This window comes from Convolutriloba macropyga, chromosome 4, assembly GCF_964194025.1.
Source record: "Convolutriloba macropyga chromosome 4, txConMacr16.3, whole genome shotgun sequence".
Classification (NCBI taxonomy): domain Eukaryota; kingdom Metazoa; phylum Xenacoelomorpha; order Acoela; family Convolutidae; genus Convolutriloba; species Convolutriloba macropyga.
The window spans coordinates 44,086,390-44,108,776 of NC_134471.1; the positions used below are offsets into that span (position 1 = coordinate 44,086,390).

A 22,387-nucleotide genomic window follows, 5' to 3' on the forward strand; every position below is an offset into this window, starting at 1 on the left:
TTCAAATACCCAGCCCCTTAAAGATGCAAAATTTCACATGAAAACGACGGGTCGAATACTGAAAACAAAGCGAAGACTCAAAATGACCTTCACATCTTAAAGAGTACCCGCGCGGATTCGGAAAACCATACATTAGAAACTCAGCACTATTTAATTTTAATGCCCTCTATTTGCAACCAGGTCAATTACTGAAAACAAAGAAGTCAAATTTCAAGTCGTCAACGAATGTGCTACAGCTAGACAAATATCTGTAAGTCGTTAAGACCAATATAACCCAAGTATTTGCTACTAACTTCCAACGAGATAAATGAGTGACAGTTTATATTAAATTCTATTGTTCTGTCTAAATATAAATACAAGAATAGCACTGTCATTATTTCTTCGGTTCCGAGTTAGTTTCCATCGAATACTCTGTTGAAAAGGTCCACCAGACAGCCATCAGTGTTCTGGCAGAAAGAGACGAATCTCTCCATGAGTCTATCCACTGCAAGTGACTCGGCCTCTTGTTGCTTAGTGAGAGATCTGCGAGTGTACATGAGATTGGAGGTGTAGTTGAACCCCACTCGTATTTTGGTGGGAGAGTAGCTCGGTCCCAGTTTAGCCCTTTTCTGAGAGTCTGGGCACAGGTTGTTACGCATGTTCAAATCTTTTACCATCTGTTCGATTGTCAGGTCACATTCCAAGTACCTGAAAAAAACAGCTGACAGATTGGAAGAATATGGCTGCGACAGCTTCTTGGATCTGCAGTCCCAAAATGATGAGACAAGAACACACCGAAAAACACAAAATTCTGTTATCTTCTATATATTAATTCAGTGTCGACATAAAAGGCACCATGTTTAAGCTCCTAATCTTTGCATGTTTTAACAGCCCCTAAACAGGCTTTTCGGCAAAAAGCGACTGGCAACAGTCGGATTCGAACCGGGGTCTGTGAGTTAAGATGCAAAAGCGCAATGAGTTGAGCTAAGAAACAGATGAGCCGCGTATTTATCGGGATTTTTGTCCATTGACGTCGTATCCGTTTCCACTTTCTCCAATTCCCTCCTTTTTTCACAATTTTTTGTGTTCCATGCCTTTCTACTGTCACTATCTATCTTCTATCAATCTACATATTAAAAGTAATTCGAATAACTATACCACCTTGTTTAAGCTCCTAATCTTCACATGTTTTAAGGCCTCTTAAATATACATCAAAGCGTTTTGATTCGCATGTATTTTGAAAAAGGTCAATGAGTGAAATCTTGACCTTGCCAAAAAGTAAATGACCGAAAAGTTACCTATGCCGTAAAGGTCAATGACTGAATACTGAATGTAAAAATGGTTCAATTTTGGAAAAGCTGCCCAGGACCGAAAAGCTGTCATTGTCAAAAAGTCAGTGACCGAAAAGTAATTTATGCAGTAAAGGTCAATGACTGGATAGCCGCGGATGTTTTTAATCGGAACTTTTTACGCTGAATGTTTGCGTGACCAATTTTTAAACAATCTTTTGCTTCTTTTGTTTTCAGTTTTGCTTGATCTCAGTCTCATAAAAGTTTTGAACAACTGAAGTTTAATTAACTGAATCTTTTGTTGCCAGTTTTTTTTTCAAAAGTTAGGCTGTGAAGAATTTGGTCTATTTTTCTTTTTTACTTTCGAAGGAAGATCTTTTCTGTGCTATTTCTTTCTTTCTCTGCTCCTTCTTTTTCTTTTTACTCCTTCATTTGTTTTGTTTTTGGTTATATTTCTTTTTCTCTGTCTCTTCTGCTTTTTATCTTCCCTTTCACTTTCTTTTCACTTTCTTTTCTCTTTCTTTTTTCCTTTCTTTATCTCTCCTTTTCTTTTGCTTTTCTCTGTCTCTTTTCTGTCGTTCTGCTTTTTTTCTGTCTTTTTCTGTACTTGTCTGCGTTTTTCTCTTTTTTTCTTTCTTTTCTCCTTTTTGTTTCTTAATGGTTTTTCTCTTTTTCAATCCTCTCTTTAGCTTGTCGTTCTTTCCTCTTTCCTTTCTATTTCTTTTCTGTCTTACTGTACTCTTTCTTCTCTGCTTTTCTTTTCTCTTTGTTTTCTCTTTTCTGTTGTTTTCTGCCTTTTTCTCATCCTTTCTCTCTTTTGTTCCTGTTTAGCTTCTCTCTTTATTGTCTCGCTCACTTTTCTGTCTTTCTTTTCTCTTGCTTTTCTCTGTCTTTTCTCTCTTTGGTTTTTCTTTTCTCTCATTTCTTTCTAAGTTTTTTCTGCCTCTTTTCGTTTTTCTTTTCTGTCTCTCTCGTTCTCTCTTTTTCTGCTTTCTTCTCTTTTTTGCTTTCTGTCGTTTTTTTTCTTTTCTGTATTTCATTTCTCTCTTTTCTCTATTGCTTTTGTCTGTTTTTTTCTGTTTTTTCCTGCCTTTATTTGTTTTCATTCGTTTTCTCTTTCGTTCCTCTGTCGTTTCTCTTTATTTTCTCGTTCTTTTCTCTTTCATTTCTGTTTTTCTTTTTTCTACCGCTCTTTTGTGTTTTTTCTGTCTTTATTTTCTCTCTTGATTTCTTTTTCGTTTCTCTTTCCTGTCTTTCAATTCTGTCTCTTTTCTCTCTTTCTTTTAACTCTTTCCTTTCTGTTCTTTTTTCCTCATTTTTCTCATTTGTTTCTTTCTGCTCCCTCTTTCTCTCCTTTTGCCTTTTCTCTCCATCTCTTCTGTTTTTCTCTGTTACTTCTCTCTTGCTTTTCTCTTTTCTTGCTTTTCTGTCTTTTGTCTCTTTCTTTTCTGTCTGTCGTTTTTCGATTTATTTTCTCTTTTGTTTGTCTTTCTTTTCTCTTTCTTTTCTTTCCTTTTTTTCTTTTCTCTCCTTTCTCTCTGGCTCTTTTTTTGTTTGTTTTTCTTTCTCTGTTTCCTTTGTCTTTTTTGACTTTTTCTTCTTTCGTCCACCCATCTTTTCTCTCTATTTTGTCTTTTTTTCGGTCATTTTTTCTTTCGTTTTATCTTGCTTTTCTCTCTTTCTCTTCCTTTCTTTTGTCTATTTTCTCTTTCTTTTGTCTTTTCTGTCTTTCTTTTCTTTTTCTGTTCTGTTGACTGCCCTTTTTCTTTTTTCTGTCTTTACTTTGTCTTCTGTCTCATTTCGCCCTTTCGTTTCTTTCTTTTCTCATTCCTTTCTGTCTTTCTTTTCTTTCTCTGTTTTCTCTCCCTCCATATCTTGTTTCTTCTCTTTTTCACGCTCCTTAAAAATGCAGCCTAACGTATTACATGCGTTACGCTACGACACCATGTAGAATTTCGTAATCTGTACAAGTCTTAGCGCTCCCTCAGCAAAGCCGAAAAAAGTTGAACACAAAATTGCTGGGACTTGGAGGCATTATACTAAACCAAACACATCGGTAACGTAACGTAATACCTATGGCTGTTGAACGAGGGGCATGTGTTCCAGCCCGAGGTGGTAGAAAAAAAATGAATTTTAAAACCTCTATTTTTCAAATGATCTTGTTATACTTTTGCGGGCCTGCTAGTATATATTAAACAAGTGACAGTTTATAGAGCCGCATGTTTAAGAGCTTCGAGTGGCATGTTTAGGAGACCTATAGAACAAGCATAGTTAAGCGGACTCATAATTAGAGGTCAATGACCAAAAACGCGTTGACCGAAAACGCGCTTTTCGGTCAATGTCCGAAAAACTGATTCGGAAGAGTTCATTGACCGAAAAATCTCAGATGCAAGAGAAAGTCAACGACCGAAAAGGCAAATCTAAGCAAAATGACCAAAAATTACAAAAAATCATGGGTTCTTATTTAGTGATGCAAATTATATACTCCTGAACAAAGAAAAGCTAAGATTCAAGAAATTTTAGAAATGGGAAAAACCTCGTTTTTGCATTTGATCGCTTCTGCCTTTGTCTTGACTTTTCTGATTTTGTTGTTTTGTTTCTCTGCTTTTCGTTTTTTCCTCATTATATCTCATTTCTGATTCTTCGTTTTTCTTTGTTCTCTCCTTCAAATTTTATTCTTTTCTTTGTTTCTTTTGTCGTTTTCATTTCTGTCTCTCTCTCTCTTTCTTTTCTGTTCTTTTTCGTCCGCCTTTTCTCTTTCATTTGCTTTTTTGTTTCTCTATCTTTTCTGCATTTCGTTTCTCTTCATTAGCTTTTTTCTCTCATTCTTTCTGTTAGTCTTTTCTGTCTCTTTTCAGTTTTGTTTAATTTATCTCTTTGCTGTCTCTTTTCTCTCTCGCTCTCCTTCGTTTACCTTTCTTTACTGTTTTTATTTCTGCTTTTCTCAATCTTTCTCTCTTTTGATCCTCTCTTTCGTTTCTCTCTTTAGTTTGTCAGTTTGTCGTTTTTCCTGTTTCTTTTCTGTTTTTCTTTTGTCTTTGTTTTTTCTTTCTTTTCTGTTCCTTTGTGTCTGCCTTTCTTTTCTCTCGTTCTTTCTTTTCTTTCTTTCTCTTCTCTTACTAATCTCTTTTTCTGTACTGCATTCTGTTCCTGTCCTTCTTTTCTGTATTGCTTTCTATTTTCTTTTTCTTTCCTCCTTCCTTTCTGTTTTCTTTTTTCTCGCTTTTCTCTCTCTTTTTCTCTTTCTTTTCTTGCTGTTCTCTTTCTTTTCTCTCTTGCTTTTCTTTCCCGTCTTTCTCTTCTGTCTCTTTTTTCCCTTTCTTTTACCTCTTTCTCTTCTTTTCTTTTTTCTTTCTTTCCTCATTTAATGCTTTCTGTCACTTTCTCTTCTCTTTCTTTCATCTCTTGTTTTTCTCTCTTTCTCTCCTGCTTTTCTCTCTTACTTTTCTGTTTTAATTTTTGCTGTTGTCTTTTGTCTCTTTCTTTTCTGTCTTTCGTTTCTCGATTTATTTTCTCTCGCCTCTCTTTCTTTTCTCTTCCTTTTCGATTTAATTTTTTTTCGTTCCTCCTGTGGTTCTCTCTTTCGTGTTTCGTGTTTTCTCTCTATTTTGTCTTTTCTCTGTCTTCTTTCTCTCCTTTTCTCATGTGCTTTTCTCTCTCTCTCTCTCTCTTTCTTTTGTCTTTCTTTTTTCCCTTTCTTTTTTCTGTCTCTCTGTCTTACTCTCGCTTTTAATTTTTTGTTTCTTTTTTCCTCTATTTTGTCTTTTTTCGTTTATCTCGTGCTTTTCGCTTTCTGTTCTTTCTTTCTTTTCTTTCTTTTATTGTCTTTTTTTCCTTTCTTTTCTCTTTTGTTTCTTTTCCGTGGTTCTTTTTTCTTTCTTTTTGGTCTGTTTTATCTCCTTCAATATTATGTTTCTTCTCTTTTTAAATGCTCCTTAAACATGCAGCCTAATCTATTACATGCGTTACGCTATGCCAACTTGTAGAAGTCGGTTATCTTTACAAGTCTTAGTGCTCCTTAAATATGCAAGTTAGCAAAGCCAATAAAGTTGAACACGAAATTTCTGGTTCTTGGGGTTAATATACTAAACCAAACACATCCCAATTGGTACAGTCCCCACCGGTACTCCCCCACCCGAGGTATTTGATGTCGTCTGCGACCTACATCTGGGCGATCTCGATTGCGATCACGTGACGGTAATGTAACGTAATACCTATGGCTGTTGAACGAGGGGCATGTTTTCCAGCCCGAGGTGGTGCGAAAATGAAATTTATAACTTTTCTTTTAAATGATGTTCTTGTTATGCTTTTGCAGGCCTGCTAGTTTTTAAGTAAATGTTGAGATGTTATATCTCGAATCGGCATAGCTTATTGCTGCTTAACTATTCACTGCTCTCAGATAAACTTCAATTAGAGTGACATACACTCAGTTGTTACCTTATCTCCTTGAAAGTAAAACAGTCATTTTGATAGTGATGAGTAGTGATCTTCAAGAGAGAGGTAAGTCAAGTGTGAACACATACTATTGAACAAAAAAACTCGCTCCACTAAGAGCGAAAAATGACGTCACGCGTGCAAATCAGTCGAAAATGCATGAATCACTGTTTACACAGCTTTTTCTTTAAAGTTTTGATTAAGTTGATATCATTAACAAGATGTTGGTAAACGTCTAGACTACAAAAACTTGGACGGTCAATACCAGATTTGTAGAAAATAAATGAGAAACAAGTAGAAGAACAACGGAAAGCTAATTTGAGACATTAGAGTTGTACTAAACCCTTCGAAAATAAACGACATTCATTTCATTAAAATGCAGAACTAAAACCTCCAACCGTTAAACCATAAAACAACTGCTTATCAGAAAACACATTGAAGCATAATAGGTAAAAACAAAGGACGGTGTAGCAAAGGACGGTGTAGCAAACAATTGAAGACAACTACAAAAACTCACTAAGTCTCTCTTTTTTTAAAACGAATGATTTCAAACTACAAAAAAAAACAAAATTGGAGCAATCCAATTAACAAAACCATACTGGAGCCATCCAAATAAATCCAACACTGCCTCAACGTAGAAGAAACAATGAGAGCTGTCAATTTTGACACTAAAAGACTAGAAACCAAACAATTGAAACATAACCAACTAATGTCGGGCCGTGACTTACTCTCAAACAACCGGAGATGATCAGCCACTTAATTCCCTCCGAGCGCTACCTGCTTATCCAGTTTTCGAGGGCGAAAAGTCAAATGGGTCAGACGAAAAAAGACCACAAGACTAATATAACTGCTACAAACTTCGTTCGAGAGCAATTAAAAAGGGCGGTCAAAACAAAACAGCCATATTTTAAATAAATGGTGACCAGGGAGTTATAAATATTAGGTAATACCTTCAACCTTATATTATATTTTGTGGTATTGTGTAATTCAAAACAAATATGGCAACTGTCATGATTCAGATTAAGTAGCAAGAAAACAAAAAACTAAAAAAACGGTGTTAACAAAAAATAACTAACATGATTCAGCGGACGGAAAAAAAACTAACAAAAGGGGTAGAAATAGAAAAGTTAACATTTAAAAAAGAAATGGCAACAAAAAGGATAAAAATTTATATATGAATTGAAATCTTTCACAACAAAAAATCACGCCTCATTAGAGAGCAAAGGACCTGTCAATAACGAGACTGCCACAGGACAACAAAACTATAAAACATACCCAGAAGACTGCCGGAAAATAGCCGCCGTTGAATCCCATAACTCTGTTGGGATTGAAAGAAAAGAAAATATCAACAAAAATAGATTTTTTTATGAGTGCGATTTATTTCGATGTAATTTCGTAATTAAACATACTCCTGTCTCTCAGTGAGAGGCTACAGGGTCTGGTATCAATACCAATAAGCATAATAGATAGTAACTAAAATTTATGAGAACAAAGTTCAATTACCGGTCATCTAAAATGGGCTTTATGGGTTTATCCTGTTTCTATTTCTGATTTTAATTTTTTTATTTTGACTCTCTTCATTTTGAATTGCTTTGCTGATCAGCTGCTGCTTAAAAGGATTTTGAGCAGAATGACAGAAGAGTGAAACTAGCCTAGAGAAGTCAAAAAGATTTCACGCGAAATGTCGAAAAAGCGGCAGAATGGGCAAAGCGAAAAAAAAGTTAGACGAAGTAAAAAGAAACATAGCAGGACAAGTCCGGACAACCAATTCAAAGAATTTTCCTTGACTAAACAGAAAACTAGACATAGAACGGACTATGAATGGATTGGGAAAACCATATAGAAAAAAATTCGATTCAAAAAATCAAAAAAACAGTAAAAATAAAATCAAATTGCCGCATATGAACAGAAAACCATTAGCTATAAAGCGAATTTTTGTTCAAACACTGTTTTCTCACTCTACTTTAAAATTAGAGCGCAAAAATTTCACGCCGCAAAACCACTCGCTTTTTCGCTCCACTTCCTGTTTCGGCGTGACCAAAATCACAACTCCAATTTGACTTCACAAATCATGAAAATGTGTGAACAGATCTTGAAAAGAAAAACATAGCTGGCAGATTGCCAGAAAACAGCCGCAATAGATTCGTAGATCGGCAGTCTAAAAAAACAGTAAAAAAGACAGACCAAAAAAATCGTCTTTTCATTGAAGGCTGATATGTTATATTTTGATTAAAAATCTGTATAAGTTTTTGCTGCCTCTAATAGCTGCTCTCAAATAACCTTCATTTAGAGTGACACACACCCATTTGACCTTATCTCTTTGAATTAAAGTAAAAAAAAGTCAATTTCAAAGTGAGGAAGTCATTTTTGAGAGTGGGGTAAGTCAAGTGTGACCAAAAACTTAATCACGCGCATGAACAAAAAAACTCGCTCCACTAAGAGCGAAAAATGACGTCACACATGCAATTCAGTTGAAATTGCATGAACGAATGAACAAAAAGTGGCTGTGACGTCATATGGTCGTAACAAAAATCATGACGACGAAAAAAAAACATAGCAGGACAAGTCCTGACGAACAATTCAAAGAATTTTCATTGACTAAACAGAAAAACTAGACCTAGAATGGACTATGAAAGAATTGAGAAAACCATTTGTAAAAAAATCAGAAAAAAAAAAGAAATAAACAGAAAATCAATGTCAAAAGGCCGCATGTGAACAAAAAACCACGAGCGAGAAATGAAAATTTAATTCAAACAAAAAAACTAGGCCTAGAATGAGCTGTGAATTGATTGGGAAAACCATTTAGAAAAAAATCCTATCCAAAAAATCGAAAAAACAGTAAAAATCAGAGTGAAATTGCCGCATGTGAACAAAAACCCACTACTGAGAAACCGAATTTTTGTTCAAACACCCTTTTCTCACTCTACTTTAAAATTAGAGCGAAAAAAATTCACGCTGCAAAACCACTCGCTTTTTCGCTCCATTTCCTGTTTCGGCGTGACCAAAATCACTACTCCAATTTGACTTCAAAAATAATGAAAATGTGTGAACAGATCTTAAAAAAAAGACAGCGCCCCAATACAATTCAAATTCTTTGAATTGTAAAAAACCAAGAGAAGGCCAATAATAGCCCCAGCTATCGCTGTGCGGCTATTAATACGGGAAAAACAGAAAAGCACTGATGTTTTCCTTAAACGTAAGTTGTGTGAAAGTCATTGAAAAGTGAGATTTAAATTCAAACATGCAGTGAGACCAGACATTAAAGGAGAGGACAGGACAGAAAAAGTTGGAGTTTGATGTTGTTTAGAGAGTAGTTGGCTGGGTCAAAGCGAATATGTACGTCGAATCGGTTCCGGAGTCTTACAGCCATCTTTTTTAAAACATCCGTTCGCACTTCGACTCTTTAATGTCATTGAGATATCAAATTATTGTGGTGATTAGAGTCACGTTTCAAAGGGAACGAAAAGCGAGTAGTTCTAGGCATGCTTTCCATGTGGAATATGAAATTGGTGTTTGAAATTGGATTTTCAAAACAAATATTTTTTACGTGCGGCCATTTTGCTTCTACTTTGCCTTTTTTTTATCAAAAGGTCATACTTGTGATCTAATAATGCGTATTTTTTATTGTGTCAAAGGGCAGTTAATGGTTTATATGAACGAGTCACCGTTTTTTAAAATAAAATATCAGTGCTTTTCTGAGTTTTGCGTGTTTTTGTAGTTCTTTTAGTTGTTCTAATTCTTAGTTTCATTAATGGTTGGTCTCATTGTCTCTCTACTAAAACGGAATAGAAGTAATGTGTATATGGGTACCTCCGCAACATAGAGCCGCGATACGGTACCCATACACACATTACTCTGATTCACTTTATATATCCACTACTATATATTCACTTCTTTTATATTTTAAATCTATCATTTCTTGTCTTTATTAGTGCAAACCACTAGTACAGAGTTAAGCTGGTAATTAACAATTATCAGACGGATAGTTCGGGTTCTCTCCCCACTGACTCCAGTGGACGTCCCCAGATACTAGTATAAAACTAGTGAGACTGTGTAAAAAGCGCGTAAAACCAACTTGCGAAAATCTGTGAAGCCACTTTGTGGATAACTTGAATAAAAAACAAGCTTAACTCTTTTATAAATTTTAACTTTTGCTATTATTTTATAAAAATTCACTGGTAAAACCTAAATTCACCATTACTATCTCTAATACCTTTATCATCAAATGGATCAATAGCTATTTTATATTGTTCCTTAGTTTCTAAATGATGTCTATTACTATCAATAGTATAATTAGTTACATATATAGTTTTACCTTCATATATAGCACTAGTATAATCTTCAATTGTAATCTGTTTTTTAATAGTGGCTTTAGTTATACCTTTTAACTTTTTCTCTTCTTCTCTTTTAACAGTATTGTAACAATATGTTTTAGCTTTAAGGAAACATGCTTCTATAATAGTATCATTTGGTAATTCATCCTTCATCTTACTTAACTCATTATTATGTAAAATATCTTTTATCTTATCCATTTCCTTTTCTATAGTACTATCTAATGGAATATTTATGTTTATAAATATACTATCTGTATCTGTGTAATGATAACTACAATCTAACTCTTTCTCAAAGTAATCATATATAGCTTTATACATGAATAGTTTAGCTTTTTCTAATATAACAAATCCAATATAATTAAACTTATCTAATTTAACCTTACTTCTCGTTTTTTGTACGGCTACTAAATCATCATCAAACTCTACAGAATATTTGAAACCGATATTTTCTACTAATTTAATATATCTATCTACATCATTAACTAACTCTACATCTTGTCTATTATATACATTCTCGATTGTTTTTCCATAGAAGGCATTATTCATTAACTTAAAGAATACATCCCCAAATTTATCACACTTAGCTTTAGCTTCTTTTCTTTTCTGAATACTAAACTCAATATAAGGCTTTAACCACTCACTCTAACTATACTCTAACTTTTGCTTAATTGTAATATCTTCCAACTTCAAACCACTAGCTAAATACCAATCTAACATCTCACCGTCAATTACATAATCGTTTTTATCCGTTAACTTCAACATTAACTTCTCATTGGGTTTATATCCTTTCTTTTTATTTTCATTTTTATAGTCTGTAAACTGATTAATGTTAGCTTTTGTCTTTTCAGGAAAGAATGGATATTTCTTTGTTTTCTGTTTCAACTCATCATTATACTTTATATCAATGGTATAGATATATCCAGTATTCGAGCTAGATCTAGTATATACTGAATCTGCTAAACCAGTTTCTGGATCTTCACATACTTTGATCTCACCAGTAGGTAAAGCTTGAACCATAGCAGAAGCATATAATGAGTTGAAGTCTAAATACTTGAAATAATTCGCTTTACCAGCATACTCAGGATCTATCTGTTTATTCATACATTTTACATGACAATCACCTAATACTGAAGCTAAACCACCTCTTATACCATGTATTGTATCATAAATATTAACTGTATTTTCTTTATAATACTTAAGTCTAACAATAGTATACTTCAACCCACACAACCAGGTTAACCCAGGAGTAGAATATGTGTAACATGGATCTATTTCATAGTATTCTAAACACATAGCTCTAAATTTCTCAAATACATCAACTGATAACAATACATCTTTTTATAGATATAACATCATATAATCCTTTATTGTCTCACATTTAGTATCTTTCCAACAATCAATTGCTTGCTTATATTCTTTATCTGTAATACCACTTTGTTTCAACTTAGAATAGAATGCTTCCTTAGGTGGTAATGTTGTTTCATGTAGTTTATCTATACTATCACACCATTCATATGGGAATATGCCTTTACGTCTTTCTAAGCCACATTTATTTAATGTTATACATTCTTCATTACTCAATGCTTTACTTATAGCATCTAAGCTAAGTGGATGGAAGAACCTAAACATATCTAATGTTTTAACATAACCCATATCAATACTAATACAATTCTCATCAGTTTTAGTTAATACTTTAAGTTTAGTGGGATTCTGTTCATGTTGTTTCTCTCCCATCTTCTTTGCTAGTTTAGTTATAAATAGATGATTATCATAATTCGAAGAATTAAATGCATACATTGGTACAAAATTGTTCTTAGCTTGGAGGTTACATTTGTTGTGAGCATATCCTCTAAATTTACCATTCAGATGATCATGATCTCTAACGACGTCTTCACCCAAGTTCTCATTACAATAGTAACATCTACTATATAATTGGTGAAACCACTTCGCGGATGGAGTAATACTATCTTCTTTCAATGGAATATTTATTCTAAATATATCTTTGAATAATTTATTATAATGATCTACTCTATCCACAAACCAGTCAACTACTTTATCACCACAGTTACATTCATACTTATCTTCTAATATATCAGGATGGTCACTTTTTATATATAAACCACAAGCAATAGGAATGTGTTTACCATCTTTTATTATACATTCAAAATCATAATACATAGCAAATGGTACTCTGTTTTTATAATGGAACTTATCAAACTTTAAGTAATCATCTTTATGGAATGTTCTTCTCCCTATATGTTTCTGTGTATTACATAAATCCAAATGTTTATTTAATGCATCTATTGTTCTAAATGATAAACAACTTTTTAGACATGGATAACATATATGTTTAGATGATTTTCTTAATAAGAATGATACATCTTTTCATAGGAAGTAATGATTATCCCAGTATAATATGTTACATCCTTTAGGATCATTATGATTAATTAATACAGGATTAATAGTTTTATTTTTATTTAGATTAAACACATTGAATAATATTTTATCTTTATTTAGTTCTTGTATTTTCTTTAAGTGATAATAATCATATGGAGCTATAACCCCATTTGGTAATTTTATCTCATCAATATACTCTGGTTTATTATAATTACTAACTCTACTGGGATTATGTGGCGCAGGATGTAGATAAGCAATTAGACACCATAGTAAACATTGATTATCACTATTATGTATATTAAGTATATATCTAGATGTGAATGGTAACTCAGTATCACATCCACCACTAAAATAAAACCTATGTATATACATTATTCTTTTAACAAATCGTTGAATGCTCCATCCAGATTGATTCATTTCCTGTTCCTGCATTCTTGTCTCTAGTTCCCCATTCAAAAAATCCAAGTCATGTGCACCATTATATTGCCTAGTCCTTAACCTAAAGGTGAATTCGTTTTCTTCTAACTTATCATCTGTAGGTTTTGTATACTTAACTACATCAAAGGTGTTAAACATAATATTAGGATGTATGTTATGCAATGACTCCAGTATATTCAAGAATTAAGGATCTTCATAATTACTACTAGTTATTATTATTTGATTATGCTTCATGTTATGATCTAATCCTAACTCACTAACTTTATCTCTCCACTTCTTATCAACAAGTTTTTTCTGTTTAACATTTTCTTTATGTTCATCTGATCCACTATGTTCATTTTTATTGTTATATCTAGTATTACTTATATTGCAATATCCTTCAGTTATATCAGTGAAGCTGCTTGGTTGATCTTTAGATATATTATCTTTACTCTTACCTGTAACATTATCTAGATGCATCTTTGTTTTTAAATGTTGGTCAACACTATATTGACTCAGACTTGTCTTACATATTACACAATCAAATTTACTCCCATTCTTTACTATTTCCCCAGTAACCAATCTTACATTTTTCCTATGTTTTAATGTTACATGTTTATTATAAGCAGTATTATTATCAATATACATATCACAACTATAACAAAACTTTATTCCTTCTTCTGTATACTGCTCATCCAACTTTTGTTCTATATCTTCATTAGTAACTTTTATTCCATCCTCATTAGCACTCTCAATAATTTTATTTCTATTATATAATCGCTCATCTTTTTATGTTTAAGTGATTGAATGTGTCTGTTATAATTCTCTCGAGTCATCTCTTCATCACATTCTTCACATCTAATCCTATTTGTTTTAGGCTTTTGAACATAGACAAAATCATCAAATGAGTCTAAATCTGAGTCCTTATCTTTATCATAATCTACATCTTTATCAGAATCTACATCTTTATCTTTATCCTTATCCTTATCATAATCTAAATCCTTATTGGTGTAAGCACTTCGTGGATCTAAATCTGGATAATATTTTGCTTCTGCCTTTCGCAATGACTCACGCATATCTTCTTCTCTTTGTTTTAATTTTGCATCGTGTTTATCATATGTTTCTTTTATTTCTTCATTTATTTGATTAAACCTTCTGATTGATTCTAAAGATTTTTCTAATTCTATCCTTTGTCTTTCCTTATCAGTGAAACTGCTTCGCAGATCAGTGAAACTGCTTCGCAGATTTACTGGTTTATTTTTATTTTTCAACATTTGGACCGCCATACTAGAAGCACTAGATTGGACTTGTCCATGGGATTGAGCTTGTCCATGGGATTGAGATTGTCCATGAGATTGAGGTCGCTCACTTCCAGATTGGACTTGTCCATGAGATTGAGCTCCCTCACTCGTGGAATGAATGTAACCGGTATAATCTTGTTGATTCATTTTTATATGCCAAATTTTGAAATAATTTTATTTATATAGCTTTTCAATACTATAAAAATGATTAGTACCAAATGTGATAAATGTAAAAATAAGGCTTGGTGTTGGAGTTGTGATAAATGTCAAAGTAAACCTTTCCAATGTTTCATATATAATGAAATCATAACATATAGAGAAAAACATAATCATATGGTTGTTCATTTTAATAATCCCAATCAATATTTAGTATGCAGAATGTGTAAAGTAAATAAACACATCTCTCAGTATAGATTTAAACATTTCTATTGTAGGTTATGCATATATCTCCATAGATATAGGTTTCACCATACAAAAGAAAGATTCTTAGAACATGCAAAGAAATATAATATCAGCGAAGCTGGTTTCCAAATCAACGAAGCTGGTTCCCAGATTGAAGTAAAGCAATAACTAGTTATAATAAGTTTATTAAAGAATTAACAATTAATGATGATAGAAAGTTTATTGAAGCCGCTATTAGATTATATAATGTTTGTGATAATTATTTTGATAAAAATGACTAAACTAGAAACATTTATAAAATTAAACAATCTAGAAAAACAAAACAGAAAGAATAGATTAGAAGATAAATTAAAACAACAAGAATATTATGGAGAAATAGAAGAGTTATTTGATCCTTTAACTAAAAATATAAGTGAAACTGCTTCGCAGATAAATGCAAACAATGAACGCAATCTAGCATTAAGTGAACAAACATTAAGAGCAATAGATTGGCAAAATCAAGAGTTAGATAAACAAACTAAGATGATAGAGCAAACTAGAAACGGGGCATTAATGAAGCCAAATCTATCCCATGGTGGAGCATCGGCGAAGCCGTTTCACGGATGGACGAAGTCTCATGAGGCCGTGGAGGAAACTCAAGATATGGCACCAGTTTATGTTGATACAAAAACAGCCAAACTTCTTCATGACATGGGGGCTCAAACTAATCCTCAATTAAGATGAGAACTCATAGATTTACCTACTAGGAGATATAAAATGAATGGTGTTGATATAACTCTAGAGCAGGGTGCATTTTTAGTTAGGGATGATGTATATGAGTTTTCAGAAGGATTTACTGATTTTCTTACTAAATCAAATATAACATATGATAATATTGAGGAAGATGAAAACAAAATTCAAAGGTTTTTAAAGGATATTGGATATGATTTAGGAAAGGGGGATAAGAAAAGTGCTAGATATAGAGCAATAAAACGTATAATAGGGGCAAAAGATGCTGTATATGGTAGGGGATTAAATAGCAACACAGATCAGCGAACCTGCTTTGCAGATCCAAATAGTTTAGTAGAAAGATTAGAACTATTAATACTAGAAACAAAAGCTGGTCATTATGGATTATATGATGAAATGCTAGATATGTCTAAGCAACTATTATCTATGAATATTATTAATCAGGACCAACTAGATAATTTTGTTTTTAACTATGGTAAATGAGCAAGCTCACAACTTCGTTGATAGGTGAAACAATGACTACGTTCATAAAAAATCTGGAAAAACAACAACAACATTAACAACAACAACAACAACTAGCTAAAGAAGTATTCAGTCCTCGAATAACAAAGTTTAGAAGAGAAAGAATAATACCATTATATAAAGATGAAACATGGTCAGCTGATTTAATTGAGAAGTCGTCTCTAAGTAAATACAATAATAATTATAAGTTTATATTAACTGTTATAGATATATTCACAAAATATGCATGGGCTATTCCATTAAAGAATAAATCTGGTTTATCTATAACTAATGGTTTTAAAACAATCCTATCAGAAGGACGAAAACCAGAAAAGTTATGGGTAGATAGAGGTAGTGAGTTTTACAATAAAACATTTAAATCTTTACTTAAAGAATATGAAACAAAACTATATTCTACTTATAGTGATTTAAAGGCTGTGTTTATAGAGAGATTTAATAGAACATTATTACACATAATAAATAAGCCAATGTTCATCAATGGCGATGGTAATTGGGTAAATATATTAAATGATGCTGTTGTAACATATAACAATAACATTCACTCAACAATTAATATGACACCAATTGACGCTTCTAATAATCCTGATAAAGTTAAATACAATTTTAGTTTTAAGAATATTAAGGGTAAACCTGGCTACGCCCAACCTAAACTTAAAGTTGGTGATTATGTTAGAAATGCAGATAAACGTAATATCTTCTCTAAAGGTTACACTTCTAATTGGAATTGTTTAAAGTTAATGAAGTTCTAAAAACACAACCACCAACATATAAAATAGGAGATATTAATGGTGAGATAATAGAATGTAAATATTACGAACAGGAATTATTAAAATCCGAGTTTGATTTTGAATCTAATAATAAGGTTTTGGAATCATTAAATATAGACCTCCGGTCCTAAGTCTAATTATAATTCTAAGTCTAAGTCTAATTGTAAGACTAATTAAAAGTCTAATTACAAGACTAATTATTGTTTTAATTATATGTAAACAAATACAAAGATGACAAGAAATAGATTCAATCAAGCTAAACATAAATCGGGGAACCCGCTTCGCGGATCAAGATCAACATCAACAAACAACTTAACACTAAGTAAGGCTCGTGGGTTATTCCTAGAAGATAATGATAATATTGATATGGAGGATGCCTATAAAATTACAAATGTTCATCCTCCGATAGATGAAAAAGATGTTGTTAATAAAGAGTATTGTGACAATAACTTATTATCTTCTTCTAATAAAATAGACATTTTAAGTAGAAACATAACTGAACTAAGAAACGGTGACCTTGATAAAGTTACAACTAAAACATTACAACTAAATGAAACACAAGTTAATGAAGAACTAATTAATGAGTTTATTGAATCAACAAATGAAGTCAGAAATACTGTTAAGTTTTGTAATAAAGTTGCTGCTGATACTATCCCTAAAGATAATCAATTAAAACAAGAATTTGATAATAATAAGTTTAGTCAGAATATCACTAACATACAACTAGATGAAATGTTTACTAAGGGGTTAAAGGAATTTAAAGAAGTTAATAAAAAGACTAATTCTTTTATAGATGAAGCCCTTTCAAAGAATAAAAGGACAATAGTACAATATATAATTGCTATACTTTTACGAAGTACGTTACTTGATAATACAGAGAAAGACAGACTTGAGATGCATTATGGTTTTAATCAAGAAGATATAACAAAAGAAATAGAAATTTTTTTACTAATGAAAATAAGTAAAGCTATGACGGAGTCCATGACTAACCCAACAGCACCGAGTGAGAGATTACTCTATCCAGATTTGTCATCAGTATCAGAAAGATTAATAAACGAAAAGATTCAAGCTAATAATAAATTTAACAACAATATTAACATTATAGAAGATATTAGAAATTATCATGAAACTGAAACTAATAACTATAATAAGAAGTCAAAAAGATATAAGAATTATATTAACGTAGCTGAGATAACAGAAATAGTATTATCATCAATAGCAACAACTGCAACAACAACATCAGTTTCATTAACAGGTATAGGATTAGCTTATTCTATAACAACAGCTTTTGCTACAACAACTGTTTGTGGTTCATTATCAAAAACAATTAATACTAAAATTAGAAATAAAATTATAAAGTATTCACAAATGTATATTTTAAGTAAACAGTTTAGTGATAAGTTTAATAAACCATATACTAAATCAATGAATGATAATAAAATAGATAATGATGAGTATAATGAATTTGTTAAGTTATATGAGGATTATGAGAAGAACAAGAAGAATAAGTTGAGTATTTTTTTAGATTAAAGATATTAGTGCTTAGTAATAACAATGTTTTTAGTAATAATAATATTAGTATTAATATTTATCAATAATCATAATTATACACATAAATATAATATAATCATAATCATAAATATAATCATAAATATAATAGAATCATAAACATAATCATAATCATAAACATAATATAATCATAATCATAATCAAATAATTATCTTTTCTTTGTACCTTAAGTATAACCCTCTTCCTTTTTGTACTACTTTTATACCTTCACCAGTAGTTGCAAATTTAATTAAATCAGGTGTGGCTGATAAAGCAGCTCTAGGGTTTCTAGATGCAGCTGCACTTCCTATTTTACTTGCTATTTCTAATGCTCTTACTGGATTATTAGCTACTTTCTTTCCAAAGTTAACTGTAGCCCTACCAACACTTTTAAAGAAATCTTTCAATCCCTCTGCTTCTATTGTTGCATCAGATACTGTCATTGATTTATTCCTTCTACATAAAACACAATTACCGTTTAACATCTTAGATCCTTTTGAAGTAATAGCTCCTCTTATATTAACAGTACCACTATAATGTCTACCTCCAACACAATATGAATTAGTTTTGAACTTATTTAAAAGACTCATTTCTATAAATAAAAAATAATGGAAGTTAAAAAGTATAATCCCTTTGTTGTTATTAAGCCTAAGCCTAAGCCCAAGCCTAAGCCTAAGGTTAAGCCCAAGCCCAAGGTTAAGCTTGAAGCTAGAGGCTTGGCTCTAGAGAATAAAAAGAAATTAGACATTATTTATGCTAAAGGTTTTGTTAATACTAACAAGAAATAGTTAGGTATTAACAAGAGTAACAATTAGAGCTGACTAGCTATAAATATAAGTATATGGTTATGTATAAGTAAAAGTATATAATTATGACAATAACTATTTTATACTATAATTATATTTAGCGTTTGAGTTATATCTAAAATTATAATTATCGCTAGAGTTATATCTAAAATTATAATTATATCTATGACTTCAATTATATCTATGACTTAAATTATATCTATGACTTAAATTATATCTATGATATTATATCAACCATCTTATTACCATCACTATTCACACTAATAACTTTTCTAGTTAATACTACTGCATGACATATAACATCTGCAACTGCAGCACTAAATTTAAAATTAAGTTGTATTGGTTGTGGACCTTTATGATCCCTTTGATATCTAGTATCGAATACTTATATTCTATAACTACTTTTGATTGTCCTATGATTTATATTTGGTTTTATATTATGTGGTAGCCCATTATAATCTTTATTAAAGCTAACAATCTCTTTAAAAGCCTCATTATAACTATTGGTTCCATAATTAATATTCATTCTATCCTCAGGATAAAACTCACTACCAATCTTACAATAACGTTCAGTACCATTCATTACATCAAATGTACTTGCATCATGAGTTTGTTCATTAACATCATTATTTTCAAAACCAACTATTATATATTGCGGTCTTTCCATACCACTTTCCATATCTAGATCAAACAAGAAGTTAGTAGCATTGGGTACATTCTTATAAAATGTCTTTCTTTCATAATAACTAAAGTCTACATTATTCTTTTTATTTAAACCCTTTTGCACAATAATTCTATTATCATTACTAGGATCAATACTAGGTACACACCATGATATATCTCTAATTTCTTTATTACCATCATTAGCAATTGCACCAGGATTAGCATTAACTCTAAATAGAGCTCTATCATTATTATTTCTTTTTAATATTAGTTTAAATCCTAAACCATATATAATTTTTTCTGAATCATGAAACCAAATAGATCACTCATCTTAATCATCATATACATATGACCTTGTTTTGCAGCAATATGGTCTCCTTTAAGTTGATTGTCTCTATTGCCCTGATTTCTAACAAAACCACTCTCATATTGATCATCAGTACTAGTTAATAATTTATACATCAATAGATTAGGATGACAATGATCTATATATTCAATAGTCCTACCACCACTAGTTTCAAGCTTAATTGAACTAAACAATGCCATCATACCATAATTAACTAATCTGATATTAGCATCATTAGCAAATACACCACCAGCATCATCTGATACAACAATCTCTATCTCTAGATAGGAATCACGCAAATTTAAGTGATTCTCTTCTCTATTGAGTATGATATTAATGTTAGTATTAACCGTTTTCATTGTTGCCAGATTATTGGGTTTATATTTTATTATCTTACTTTTGTGTATATCATTATTATAACCATAAGTTGTATCCAAATTAAAATCCATTTTTATTAGATAAAAAATGACTGATTCACGAAGCGGTTTCACCGATAGTTTAATCTTAAGAGAACTACAAAATATACATGAAGCTTTAACTAAAACTAAAGAAGAGTATACACTTAACTTTAGAATTATAAAACCAACAGAAAAGTTTAACTTTAGTGAAGCTATACTTAATACAACAAAATTAGGTTTAATTAGATTATCTGTTTATAATTCGGTGCTTAATGTGAATAGGAGAAATAATCAATTCTTATATGCTAGTACTGTTATAGAAGATGATGAAGCTTTACCTCGGGCTCTTAGCTCTGACCCTAAGTTTGACCATAACCCTAACCCTATCACTACCTCAAGCCCAAACATTACATCTATACTTAATTATAATTATAAAGGAATCCCGTTGCTATATTCAACTATTACACCGGGAGCATATGAGTTAACTGACATAGCAGAAATAATGAAAGAAGAAACTAATGGTAATGTTATAATAGAACCTGATAAGAATACGATGAAATGTTTAATGGAAATAAAACAAGGAGCACTCAGCTTTGATATAGAAAACTCACTAGCCTTATTACTAGGATTTAGAAGAATAATTTATAAAAAAGGTAGATATAAATCTCAGAAAATTATTGATATTATGGGTTTCAATAATATTAACATTCATTGCAATATTATATCTGGAGCTAAAGATAATGGTAAAGATTCAGACATACTATATACTTTTAATCTAACAGAACCACCAGGTTACTTGATAAATTTTATACCAACTAATATCTTGTATCAAAATGTAACTAAAGATAGAATAGAATATATAGAATTTCATATTAAAGATGAGCATGGAAGACCTATAGACTTTAATGGTGATGTATTAAGTTTTACTTTACATTTGATTTAGACTTGTACTTGTACTTAGACTTACACTTATACTTGTACTCACACTTATCTGCGAAGCAGGTTCCCTGATACTTGTACTTAGACTTACACTTATACTTGCACTTAAACTAAACTACAAAACTCTCCGATCCCAATTAATTCTTAGTTTACCATTAATATTTCTATTTTTAGTTATATCAATGACAATATAATTATAAGGCTCTTTCCATACCTTATTACATATATTAGCAAAATAATTATAACTAAGTTCAGCATTATTAAAGAAATCTTGATATATAGATATGAGGACTTTACCTCTCTGTCCAAATAAAATAAATAGATTACAGTTCTCTCTGACACTCTGCCTATCCAGAGAGAACAGGTTTTGATTAAGATATATCATATTGCAATTATTATGTCTACCTCTACAAAAGTATTCATTATTAACTGGTTCTTTGGCTCTAACATCATCTGATATCATTAGTTTCTTTAAGTCTTTGGGTAGTTGATCAGGAGACGGTAAATCTTTTATATCTTTAATAAATTCAACATCTGCTTTTGGGTTTTTTCTTTCTATACCATGGTACTGATCACCAGTAGGTCCAATGATGTATAGCTTTTCAAAATATTTACTAGCTAGAGTTAGTTTTCTGAGTAAGAATGTCTTACCACATTCACTAGGACCAGATATTATACATCTAAAGTTTTCTGGGAATGTGGCTTCAGTAATTATATTATCATCATTTAGCCATGAATATAGATTATCATTTATATTAACAGAGATCGGTGAATTTGCAAACGAGCTTCGCTCGTGGTTAACCAAACAACTCTGTTGAACCGCTTCGCGGATACTATTATTAGGACTATGGGACTTACTATTACTATTAGATTTACTCCTTTGATGTTTTTCACCAAATAGATATATAAAATTATCTCTATCATTATCATATCATTATCATTATTAGCAAAGCTACTTCGTAGATTATTAACATTATCATTAACATTATCATTATCATTATTAGCAAAGCTACTTTGTAGATCATCTGCGAAGCAGGTCCCCTGATTATCATTATCAATGTCATTATCACTATCATTATCATTATCATTAACATTATTAGCAAAGCTACTTCGTAG

The 22,387-nt window shown here is 31.5% G+C and overlaps 1 protein-coding gene across 1 annotated transcript in view; it reads right to left on the reverse strand.

The window, feature by feature from the left end:
- Nucleotides 1-314: 314 nt before the first annotated feature.
- Nucleotides 315-22,387, reverse strand: part of LOC142338082 (uncharacterized) — a 185,825-nt gene continuing 163,752 nt past the window's right edge. Inside the window, exon 19 of the mRNA XM_075387713.1 lies at nucleotides 315-687. Coding sequence (XP_075243828.1) covers nucleotides 393-687 — 295 coding nt within the window. The 3' untranslated portion in view covers nucleotides 315-392. The remainder of the gene's footprint in view (nucleotides 688-22,387) is intronic.